General features: G+C 41.4%; 1 protein-coding gene across 1 annotated transcript; it reads left to right on the top strand.

Annotated features, from left to right (window-relative positions):
• Positions 1–3,994: 3,994 nt before the first annotated feature.
• Positions 3,995–7,800, top strand: LOC123241878 (kelch repeat and BTB domain-containing protein 7-like). Its single transcript, XM_044669380.1, has 2 exons — positions 3,995–4,027; positions 4,134–7,800. The coding sequence occupies exons 1-2, from the start codon at positions 3,995–3,997 to the stop codon at positions 6,471–6,473; spliced, it is 2,373 nt and encodes a 790-aa protein (XP_044525315.1). The 3' UTR covers positions 6,474–7,800.
• Positions 7,801–12,529: the final 4,729 nt, after the last annotated feature.

The following is a 12,529-nucleotide window of genomic DNA, read 5'->3' as shown; positions in this document are numbered from 1 at the left end:
AATAGTGAAGTGGTGCCCTTCACAAAACGAGTTATAGGACTACCTCTCAGTGTTGTCAAGATCAAATGAGATACTGTAACGCACTTAGAATAATGCCTAGTACATAGTAGTGCTATATATATATATACATATACATATATATGCTATTATTAATCATTTAAATTGTTCAGTCAAATGTAAAAACATTGTACACATATCAATTACTGAAATTTTTATTTTCCATGCTTCTGGTGTCAATCTCCAAGCCATCTTCCACACAATGGGAAAATTAACTTCCTAAGGTATAGATCTGACAATATTTTAAATTTCTTGCCCAGAGCATAGCATTGTGCTTTGTACATAGTAAGCACTCAATAAATATCTGTTGAATTAAAATGTCACTCCCCTACTCAAAAGCCATGAGGGCAAAAAAGAAAAACTCCTTATTCCTAATCTGACAAATACAATGAGTAGGCTACAATACAATGAAACTTTGAAAGAATTGCCTTAGAAATAGACTGACAGATGAGCATTTCCTTTCCTTTGGCATTTAAAGTCTTCCATGACTTAGTTTTGAATTTTCTTCCTAGTGTTCTTTCACACTACTGCCCTTCATGAACTCTATGTTCCAATCAAACTGGATTAATCATTGTTCCCTAGACTCATTGTTAAAATGTCCCCATTCTGTGTATTGACACTTCCACTTCTCAGAATCCTTTTCTTCCTTCCTTAGCAAAGATCCCACCATTCTCTGTGAAACCATCTGGGTTAGGTCTCCTTCTCTGTGGCCATACCCTACCATCCATCCTTTCTAACTTCCACCTTCCCAGTTGTTAATTCTAGCATTTTCCTCTTTTTTTGTGTTTTCTTTTTTTTAAGTATTTCCAGTTACATTTTTAAATTTTTATTTATTTAGAATTTTTTCCCATGGTTACCTGATTCATGTTCTTTTCTTCCCCTCTTGCCATCCGCCTCCCAGAGCTGATGAACAATTCCACTGGGTTATACATGTATCATTGTTCAAAACCTATTTCCATATTATTAATATTTGCAATAGTGATCATTTAAAGTAAAAATCCCCAATCATATATCCATCGAACCATGTGAACAATCATATGTTTTTCTTCTGCTTTTCTACTCCCAGAGTTCTTTCTCTGGATCTGGACTGTTCTAGATCAGTGATGGGCAAACTACGGCCCCAGGCCAGATGCAGCCCCCTGAAATACTCTATCTGGCAGGCATGTCATTATTCCTAATCTGACAAATACAATGAGTAGGCTACAATACAATGAAACTTTGAAAGAATTGCCTTAGAAACAGACTGACAGATGAGCATTTCCTTTGCTTTGGCCCCCTCTTTAAAAAGTTTGCCCATCCTTCTGTACCAGCAACAATGCAATGACCCAGGACAGCTCTGAGGGATTTATGGTAAAGACGCTACCCACAATCAGAGGAAGAACTGCAGGAGAGGAAGCATATAAGAAAAACATTTGCTTGAACGCATGGGTCGGGGTGGACATGATTGGGGATGTGGACTCAAAACTACCACACCAATGCAACTACCAACAATTTGGAAATAGGTCTTGATCAAGGACACATGACAAAACCAGTGGAAATGTGCGTCGGCCATGGGTGGGGGGAGTGCGGGGGGGGGGGTGAAGGGGAAAGTAGGAGCATGAATCATGTAACCATGTTAAAAATGATTATTAATAAATGTTTAAATTTAAAAAAGAAAGGAAGAAATTAAGAAAATAAAATATGCTTTGATTTGTAAAAAAAAAAAAGTTTGCCCATCACTGTTCTAGATCATTGCATTAGCACTTTCCTCTTCAATTTTTCTTGTAGGTACTATTCTTGTGTACATTATCCTTCTCACCCTAACACTGTATCCACACTTAATGGTTTGTGGATTTGAACTGATTCTATAGCTGTGTCATTTGACCTTTATTAAGTGTTTTAAAGAAATTTTGTTACCATAAATTATGTTGATATTTTTTACTTACTACAAATATTTTTACAAAGGGTAGGGACAAGGTCTATGATTTCTTTGACAAAGGAAATTCCCTCCCTCTACCAGGGCCAGTAGGCATCTTTTCTGCAATTTAATCTTATAGTTCAGTAGAGAACTGAGAGACTGATTTTCCCAGTCACATAACTATTGTGTGCCTAAAGAGGGACTTGAAACCAGCTCTTTAGGAGGCTAGCTTTCTATCCAGTATGCTATAGTACCTCTCGTATTTATATATATCTTTAAAATTTATGTCTGAAAGACAATGTACTTGTCTCAAGTAGGTTTTTTTTTTAACCCTCTTTATTCTAAGGAAAGGTTTCAACTATGTTGAATCTTGAAAAACTCTAAATATTAGGTTTTCAATCAACAATGTATTTGGCTGTCTTTTTTCAAGCATGTCCAGAATGGCATCAAATGGAGGATGCTCTTGTAAACTAAAAAAATAAATTTCTAAAACCCTAAGCTTCATGCAAACAGTGCAAAACCTTCAAGATATCATTTGGAAATAAGCTTTCCTTTTTAAAAATAAACCTTTAAAAGATCTGATTATGAAACAGTGTGAATGACCACCCAAAACCTTGATGTGAACTTCTAAAATGTTAATCAGTATAAGCAGACTATATTATAAAAAAATATAATATTGAAGATGTATAACAGTTTGAGAAACAGTTTAGCTAAGACCAAGTCGTGTGAAAACAGGAATTAGGGACTTTTAAAAAGCAACCCTCTTTTCTTTCTGGCATGCTAATAATAAATGCTGGTTTCTCTATTATCTCAAACCTAGGAAGATTAAATACCTGACAGTCCCACTAAAGGTTGAAGAAATAATTATAATAGCTGGCATTTACATAGTGTCTATGTGTCAAGCACTGTGCTAAGAGCTTTACAAATATGATTTCATTTGATCCTCACAACTGTGGATGTAGGAGCTATTATTTCCATTTTACAAATTTAAATGGTAGAGGTTAAGTGACTTGACCAGGGTCACACTGCTAGTAAGCACTGAAGGCTGGATTTGAACTCATATTTCTGACTCCAGGATCAAGGATTTTATAGCTCTATCCATTACAAGTAGGTTTTGGAGGGGGTTTTTTTGTTTGTTTTTAAGCCTTTTGCTCCATCTTGGAATTAATACTAAGTATTGGTTCTAAGGCAAAAGAGTAGTATGGGCTGCTAGGCAATTGCAGTTAAGTGACTTGCCTAGGGTCACACAGCTAGGAAGTGTCTGAGGACAGATTTGACCAAGTAGTTTTTAAAAGAAACAAGGCATTTGTAGTTGTGTATAAATGAAAGGGTACTTGAATGCCATAGATTGACGTTAGTTATGGGACACTTAAAAATTCTTTCATGCTTTCATCATCAGTTTCCCTTGTTAGAGAGCCCCCACTCATATTTAAATAGGCATCCTTAATTATGATATCCCAAATCAGGTGCTAGTTTATAAATCTGTATATATGTTCTCCATGGGAATTTTACAAGCTTCCAAATGAAGCCAATTAAGGTCAGAATTTTTCAAAATTAATTCTAAAAATTTTAATTTTAAAATTAAGACAAATTTTCAAGATCCAAGTAGTTCATTATCCAGTTTCTGGGGGAATGGGTGAATGATAATTAATAAAGCTTTGCTGTCATTTTTCCTTTTGAGATCTTTTACAACAGTCCTCTACCAAAGCATACCACCTGTCTTTTGACCCCAAAGCAGTAATTAAGGAGAATTACTAAATGGGTTGACAGAAATCAATTAACATTAGAAACATTTAACAAATTCAAGGGAATAGAAGAGTATACCTTTAAAGATACTGTCTTTATTTTGTCGATGCTATAAGTGGTGACGTCATATTTAAGGCCAGTCCTACCCAGCGAACCATTTATTTTTAAAAGAAAAATTTTTAAGGGAGGAAAACACGTCAACTGCGTTTGATATTCCACACCTAACATCCCCTGCTCTCTGCAAAACCAGAAATTACTCCTTAATTGCAGCTGTAATCAGATTAAAAAGCGAAAATGACGGGCACCCCCTTTTCCACAAATACTGGGGTCGATCCAACACAATGAAACGAAAATTCCCGACGTGCTCTCCGATCCCGACCTTTCCCTGACCCCAGCATGCCTTGCGCCTCCCAGAGACACTTGGGAACTGTAGTCTCCCGGGGCCGCCCCCGTCACCAGGACAGCAGCTGCAGCTTTCCCTGCCCGCTGCCACCCAGAGAGCGGAGGAAGAGGAGGAAGGAGGCGGAGAAGAGAGGCGAGAGACGCGAGCGAGACGCAGCCGGCGGAAAAGGGAAACCTGTGCGTCCAGCAGGGGCGGCTCGGGAAAGGCGCGGAGCCAGTTGCAGGACTCGAGCGAGAGCTGCAGCCAGCCCTGCGCGGCGGCTGGCCGAGAAGCCAGGAGACAACCCACAGAGCCAGCCCCGGCGCCCGCGCCTCCGCCACCGCCACCACGCAGTCCCGAGAGGAGCCTCCGCGTCCCCGCCGCCTGCCCAACCCCCGCGGCGGGAGGCGACCCAGAAAGATGGCCGGGCTCTCGGTCTCGTCCTTCTTCTCCGGACCCGAGGAGCTGGAGGACGCGGCCCATGCCCCGGCTCTGCTGGCCCAGCTCAAGTCCTTCTACGACGCTCGGCTGCTTTGCGATGTGACCATCGAGGTGGCAGCGCCCAGCGGGGGGCCCGGGGCCGGCCGGCTGTTCTCGTGCAACCGCAACGTGCTGGCAGCCGCGTGCCCCTACTTCAAGAGCATGTTCACGGGCGGCCTGTTCGAGAGCCAGCAGCCTCGCGTGACCATGCACGACGTGGATGCCGAGTCGCTGGCGCTGCTGCTGGACTACTGCTACACTGGCCGCGTGTCTGTCAGCGAGACCAACGTGCAGCGGCTCTACGCGGCCGCTGACATGCTACAGCTTGAGTATGTGCGCGAGGCCTGTGCGGCCTTCCTTGCCCGCCGCCTCGACGTGGCCAACTGTGCTTCCATCCTCAAGTTCGCCGACGCCTTTGATCACCCACAGCTGCGGGCCAAGGCCTTAGCCTTCGTGGCCCGCAACTTCTCCCAGCTCAGCGGGGCCCCACGCCCTGGTGGGGAGGAGTCCTTGGCTGAGCTGAGCCTTGCCCAGCTGCAGGAGGTGCTGCGCCTGGACAGCCTGGACGTGGACAGCGAGCGAGTCGTGTGCACCGTAGCAGTGCAGTGGTTAGAGGCCGCTCCCCTGGAGCGCGGCCCTAGCGCTCCCGAGGTGCTTCGCTGTGTGCGCTGGCTCCACTTTGGGGACCGTGACCGTGCCTACCTGGAGGGGCTACGCTCTAAGCTCTACATCAAACGTTACTGTCCCGGGCTGATTGAATCCGCCCTGCGCACCCGCTACGGAGACGTGATGCTCAAAACCCCCCAACCTGCCCTGCCAGCCCCTGGCAGCGCCACTGGCCAAGTGGCTGAGAGCCACGCCCGCAGGATAGGCATGATGGCCAAAGAGATGGTCATCTTTTTCGGACACCCCAAGGACCCCTTCTTGTGCTATGACCCGTACTCGGGGGACATCTACACCATGCCATCCCCTCTGACCAGTCTCGCTCACAACAGGACCATCACGTCCTCGGCCGTGTGCGTGTCCCCAGACAACGACATCTACCTGGCGGCCCAGCCTAAGAAGCAGCTCTGGGTCTATAATCCGGCTCAGAATAGTTGGCAACAGCTGGCTGACCGCCTGATGTGCAGGGAGGGGATGGACCTGGCCTACCTCAATGGCTACATTTACATCTTGGGGGGTCGGGATCCAGTGACCGGAGTGAAATTGAAAGAAGTGGAATGCTACAGTATTCAGAGGAACCAGTGGGTCCTAGTGGCCCCGGTGCCCCATTCCTTCTACTCCTTTGAGCTCATCATGGTTCACGACTATCTGTATGCGGTCAATAATAAACGGATGCTCTGCTACGACCCCAGCCGCAATCAGTGGCTGAACTGCGCCTCGCTCAAACGCAGCGACTTCCAGGAGGCCTGCGTCTTCAACGAGGAGATCTACTGCATCTGTGACATCCCGGTCATGAAGGTGTACAACCCAGCACGCGGCGAGTGGAGGCGCATCAGCAACATCCCCCTGGACGCCGACACACACAACTACCAGATCGTGCGGCATGGGCAAAAGCTGCTGCTCATCACGTCCGCTACGCCGCAGTGGAAAAAGAACCGCGTCACCGTGCACGAGTATGAGCCCAGCGAGGACCGCTGGGTCAACATTGGGACCATGCTGGGGCTGCTGCAGTACGACTCGGGCTTCATCTGCCTCTCCGCTCGCGTCTACCCCTCGTGCCTGGAGCCGGGCCAGAGCTTCATCACGGAGGAGGATGACGTTCGCAGCGAGTCCAGTGCCGACTGGGACTTGGAGGGGCTCAGTGAACTGGACTCTGAGTCGGGGAGCTCCAGCTCCTTCTCGGAAGACGAGGTCTGGGTCCAAGTGGCCCCCAGAGGGAACGCGTTTCTGCAGCAGGGCTCCTTATAAAGAGACTGGTTGGGAAGAATAGTTTATTGGTATGGAATGTATTTTAATAGTTCCCCCACCCACCTGCCCACCATTTCCCCCCTCCACCATCCAATTAAAAAAAAACAAGTGGAAGCAGCTGATTTGGTTTAGTTGGGGACAATGTTTGGAAATATTCATGTCATGTATTATTACCAGATTTAAGCATAAATATTTAAAGAACATTACCGATCAAAGAAATGCAACCTATTTACTAATTTACTGTGCTAAAGAAAGAAACCCAGGGTTTACCTTTAATAGTAAAATGCTATGCAAAATAAGCTAGATGGGAACTTAACATGGCAGGTTCTCTGTGTCCTCAGTATTTAATTATCCATCAGCTTGATGGATTGATTTGATTTTTATTCTGTATGTTGATGCTTTGATCGGCCTGAAGAATTTAGCTTGCTATTCATTTTAAAACTGAATTTGCCATAAGCATTGTACTTTTGAAAGATTGCATTGTGATTTTATATTAGGAACCTGGTGGGAAAAGGAGTTGATGGAAAAAAAGTTTAAAGGTATACTTTTTAGTTCAGATAATGAAAATCCAAAGTACTAATGTAATTTTTTTCTTACCTATTTTTAAGTAAATTGCAGTCTTTGAAATCTTAGATAAATCCCCAAAATTTAGGCTACAAAAAGGTGATTTTTATTTGCCACAAAGTTTAGAATAGACCTCTTACAAGCCTAAGGAAAAAATCAGGACTTCAGTATTTGAGGATCAGTTGCAAAATGTGAAAGTTTATGAATTTGCCAAATGACAGTTTCCTTCTTTAACATGGCATTGCTTTCCATTAGTGTAAAGAAATCATTTAAAAACCTTCCTAAACCAAAAATGAATTTGCCTTGTAAAACCTTGATATTTTGAACTATATACATATATATATTCGAATCATAGCAACAACTTTTTCACAAGACAGTAGTTAGGGTTTTTTGAATTTTATTGCAGTGGTCATTCCTTGAATTACCATAAACCTTATATGCTTCCCTAAGAGACTTTGGATATACAATTTTAGTGATGGTTTTAGAGAGCTTTTCTGTGGAAGATGGGTTGTTACTTATGGTTAATGTCAGAGAATATTGAATGTGAAAGTGTGTATATGCTAAGTATTTTATTGAGTTTAGTAGTAATTGTGTCTGTTGACTATAACATCAAGTGCCAGCAAATATGAACATTTTAAAAAATGCTGTGTAATTTAAGGCCTGTTTTCGTGTAGCATTGAGATAAATACTACCAGGTTTGTAAAAACACTATAAAAGTTCTTGATTATCAGCTACAAGCTATTTTTCTATTAAAAGTTGACAATTTAAGAACACAAACTGGATGATGGGTTTTTGTTTTTTTTTATCCCTATTTTTCCATTTAATTATTCCCTTGAAGACTCTGAAGGTTTATTTTGACCTCCCAAAATCATTACTGCTTCTAATTTTTTAGTATTGGGATCTTTTTTATGTTAATTCTGTGCAGGAGAACTTTCTGCTTTTAACCTTTGGAAGCATAATGAAAGAGAAACTCAAAAGGAAAGGCTTCTTTCAAAACTGAAAGAAACTTCATGTTCTAAATATACCAAAGGGTAGTTGTTCCTTATATTCTGAGGGCTTTTCTCTCATTAATTTAGTCAGTACATTTTAAGTAATATAAATTACACATCAAATGTCATTTATAAATAATTATCCTCTTTTTTGAAAATAATTGTAGTACTTGACCTATGCTGGGCTTTGGGTACTTGTCAGAGACCAAGGAACGAAACCTAAAAACCATAGAAACGAAACTTAGTGAAGGGTTTTCCAAGAAATGAAACTTATGTTAGGAATAGAAACTTATCCAGCTTCATCCAGGATAGGCGTGGCGAGACCAACGGCCTGAAACCATCGGAAAATTCCTTACCCCAGCCCTAGAAGCATATAAACCCACTCCCTGCACACAATAAACGAGCCTTGTCACAATTAAGACTGATTTGTCTTTATTGTGCCTTGGTCTCCCCTCTCCAGTTGTATCTGGCTGGATCCGGATAGGTACTCAGCCTTTATTATTTCAGCTGGACAGTGGCTAGAACTTAATATGTACTTTTGCTTAGGTCATAGACCTGATCAAGACTTTTTAACCATTCTTGTATCTTGAACCTCTTTAGCAGTCTGGTGAAATGTATTAGACCCTTGATCAAAATAATCTTTAAATGCATAAAATAAAATACATTGGATTACAAAGAAAGCCAGTTACATTGAAATAGTTATAAAAATATTTTTTGAAAACCAGTTGACAGAACCCCATTGAAAATCTTCTCTATCCTAGGGAATTTGAAATCCTGGCATCTCTATGAAAAGTTAAACTAAGCCCTTATTTGAAAATAATATATATAATCAAAGAAGATGTCAGGGATTGGGTACCCAATAGATCTTATTTTTTAGGACTAAAGTCAAATTTTGTTAAATCTGCCAAAGGACTTAGATTCAACTCCTACAGGAAATGATTTTTCAATGGTGCAGGCATTTTTTGGGTCAAGAAATGTGCTTCTAGCCAAGTCTAGCTGTTGTTTTTGAATGTTGAAACATAAAGTTAAAATGACAATATAATCAAAAGATAGTAATTAAGACCGGAGCCCTATGTTATCTTAGCTATCTTAAATAGTTACTTGCAAGGGGAAATAAGCAACTACATCAGCTCTTGGAGAGAAATTCTTACAAATACATGATACCCACTATTTAAAAAAATAAAAAAGGTAAGACTTTTATTATTTAATTAAGTTCTTCAAGAGAAGCTTAATACATGTGCTTTTAAAATTCCCTCGAGGGAAAAGATGTTAACCTCATTTTGTAGTAAAATGATTTGCCTAAAGACAAAGATTTTCCAATAAATTTGTTCCACCATTTATTAACTCTGACCTCTGGTCTTCATCTGTAATTAGGATCAAAGTAGTCTCTAGATTACCTACCTTTTTGAGATCAATTTTCATAAGTACATTATTGTGATGGTTCCACTTTTTCCTTTTAAGATAAATTGTTTTATAAAATTCTTATGACACTTTGAAAGAAAGGAACTAGCCAACCAATGCCCCATCTCATATTGGTAAAAAAATACATGTGGTCTGGTTTTTTTTTTCCCTTAAAAAAAAAATTGCATTTGTCTCTAATCCTTCTTCCCTAGCAATTTTCTTTTCTTTTTTTTTTTTTTTTAAACCCTTGTACTTTCGGTGTATTGTCTCATAGGTGGAAGAGTGGTAAGGGTGGGCAATGGGGGTCAAGTGACCTGCCCAGGGTCACACAGCTGGGAAGTGGCTGAGGCCGGGTTTGAACCTAGGACCTCCTGTCTCTAGGCCTGACTCACTCCACTGAGCTACCCAGCTGCCCCTTTCCCTAGCAATTTTGACAGTCACATCTTTTATCACTCTTACAATGATTAAATGAACCAGATCTCTTAATCCAAAATAGCTGGAGGAGCATGAAACTGAACCAGAAATACTATTTAATGACAGCATCTCTATTGTATGGCAAGTAATGAGTGAAAGCAGTCTAGGCTGTTTATTTCAGAGAAAGCTGTCATTAAGAGAGAAAAGGTGGGGCAACTCAGTGAATTGAGAGTCAGGCTAGGTTCAAATCCGGCCTCAGACACTTCCCAGCTGTGTGACCCTGGGCAAGTCACTTGACCCCCATTGCCCACCCTTACCACTCTTCCACCTAGGAGCCAATACACAGAAGTTAAGGGTTTAAAAAAAAGAGAGAAAGAGAAAAGGTGGGCCCAGGTGCTTCTTTTCTTTCCAAAGAGAATAAAAAGGTCCATATTTTTGAAGGCTGGACTTTGATCTCTTAAGAGACAAATTGAGAAACCATAATGAGTCTAAGCAAGGAATAAGAGCCTAAGGCCTAAAGATTATTGGACTCATAACTGGTAGATGAGCCTCTGCCTCCCAGAAGAAATTAATACTCTCCTTGGTTGACAAAAGCTATAAAAGCCAAGCCAAGCTCCCCAGGCAAAGGAGAAAAGAGGATAGAGATGAGAATGAGGAGCAGTAGTTCACATGGCAAGATGGTGGCAGAAATGATTTGATAAATGCCAGTAAGAAACAGGTGACCATGGGAAATAAATGGGAAAAGCATTAGTTTTGCACTGGGGTAGGAGTAAGGTAAACTGTACTCCACCAGCCTAGTAAGTCCCTAAGACAAAGGTATCTGTGGATAGGTATGTGAGGTTGGATGGCAATAAATAAAGAGGAATAGTTATCTTCCATAACCTCTCACTAAAATTTGGCATTTCCTATAATCATGAACTTTAAAAAAAAGTTTCAAGAAGGGGTCCATATCTTTTATCAGACTACCAAAGAAGCCCATGGCTTGAACTCCTCCTTTAAGGACATGCATCAGTCCCAAGGTACAAGAGCTGCTTTATAGTTTGTCAAAATTTGGAAGAAGGAGAAAAGAAAGAAACAATAATTAAATGCCTCTGTGCTATACACTTCACAAATATCTCGCTGAATCTTCATGACTATTCTGAGATATAAGTCCAACTGAGTTAGAATCAGAAGGGACCTAGTGCCAAATCCAACCTCCTCATTTTAGAAATGACTCTTCCAAGGTTACCCAGCCAGTGCCTGGGTTTAAATTTGAAGCCAGGTCCTCAACTCTGAGCCCAGTACCTTGCTACCTCCTGCCTGTGAAACAATTGGCATTCCTCTTTTGTGAAGGGTTAATGAGAGAACTTCAGGAAAGTTAAGCTAGCCTCAGGAGAAAAAATGGAGATGGGGCTTGAAAAGGAACACAGGACAGTTTTGATAAATCAGTACCATATTTCTTCATCAGCATTGTATGATATGATTGAGGAAGGATAACTGGGCAGCCAGTTAATAAGTATTAAGCACCTACTATGTGCCAGGCACTGAGCTAAGTGATGGGAATTTACAGAAAAGACAATCCCTGCTCTTGAGTAGCTCACAGCCTAATGGTAGGAAAAGTACCTGCAAACCATTATGGCCAAAGCTCAAGGAAGGGAAAGGGAAGGAGGGAAGAAGATAATTTGGATCATATAACTTCAGGGTAAACTGAAGATAATTATCAAAGGAAAGGGACTAGAATGGAGGAAGTCATTTTTCCAGCAGAAGGTGAGCTCTAGCTGATCAAATTCTTGATCTATTTTGAGTCAAAAGAGTTGGAAATTCTATATAATATACGTGGCTGAATTACAATGCTTAGATTATGTTCTGCATAGTTCTCAGTGAAAAAATCAGAGACTATCCCTTTCTTGTTGAGTCATTTTTCAATCTTTATGACCCTGTTTGGGGTTTTCTTGACATAGTTTGCCATTTCCTTCTCTGGCCCATTTTACTGATGAGGAAACTGAGGCAAAGAGGATTAAGTGACTTTCTCAGGGTCACACAACTGGTAAGTGTTTGAGGTCAATTTGAACTCAGGAAGACGAATCTTCCTGACTCCAAGCCTAGCACTCTATCCACTGCACCCTTTCTCTGGTCCAATGCTAACTTAAAAAGCAGACTTGTTGTTGGGGTTTTTTAAACAAATAATATTTGCTAAACTATTTTTTGGAGGATAGCCTTATGGTTTTTGAGACAAGACATTATATTAGAAGGCCATACTTTTGAATGAAAGAAGAAATAAAAAAGCATTTATTTAGCATTTACTAAATGTCAAGCACTTTGCTAAGTCCTGGAGACATAAATTCTAACCTAGCTCTAATAGTTCCTGCCCTCAAGAAACCTGCTTCCTAAAATAGGGGAGAAAACAAAATCAGGTAGTGATGACCAAGGTGAGTCACTTTGGTCCAGATTACTGGGAAGGTAAGTGAGTCTAGGGGGGTGGGGGAGAATGTAGAATGACAGTCTATCTAGAATCTGTGATAAAGTTGTCAACCTGGAAAAAACACAGAACAATTGAAGCAGTTAAAAAGAACAAGTCTTTAATCAGGACAAGGGAGACAGAGTTCTTATGACCCCCACACAGAGTCATGCACACACAAACCAGTACCACCACACCAAGCTAGGCTCTGAGACTCTGGGAACAATATCTCTGGGAAAATGCATCTTGAA

This window comes from Gracilinanus agilis, chromosome 3, assembly GCF_016433145.1.
Source record: "Gracilinanus agilis isolate LMUSP501 chromosome 3, AgileGrace, whole genome shotgun sequence".
In the NCBI taxonomy this organism is placed as follows: domain Eukaryota; kingdom Metazoa; phylum Chordata; class Mammalia; order Didelphimorphia; family Didelphidae; genus Gracilinanus; species Gracilinanus agilis.
This window is presented reverse-complemented; position numbering and strand designations above follow the sequence as displayed.

Bases quoted from the DNA above. Each gene is read 5' to 3' on its own strand.
- LOC123241878 (XM_044669380.1), top strand. From the start codon at position 3,995: ATGACGGGCACCCCCTTTTCCACAAATACTGGG. The intron at 4,028-4,133 runs GTCGATCCAACA...TGGGAACTGTAG, and splicing joins CCTTTTCCACAAATACTGGG to TCTCCCGGGGCCGCCCCCGT.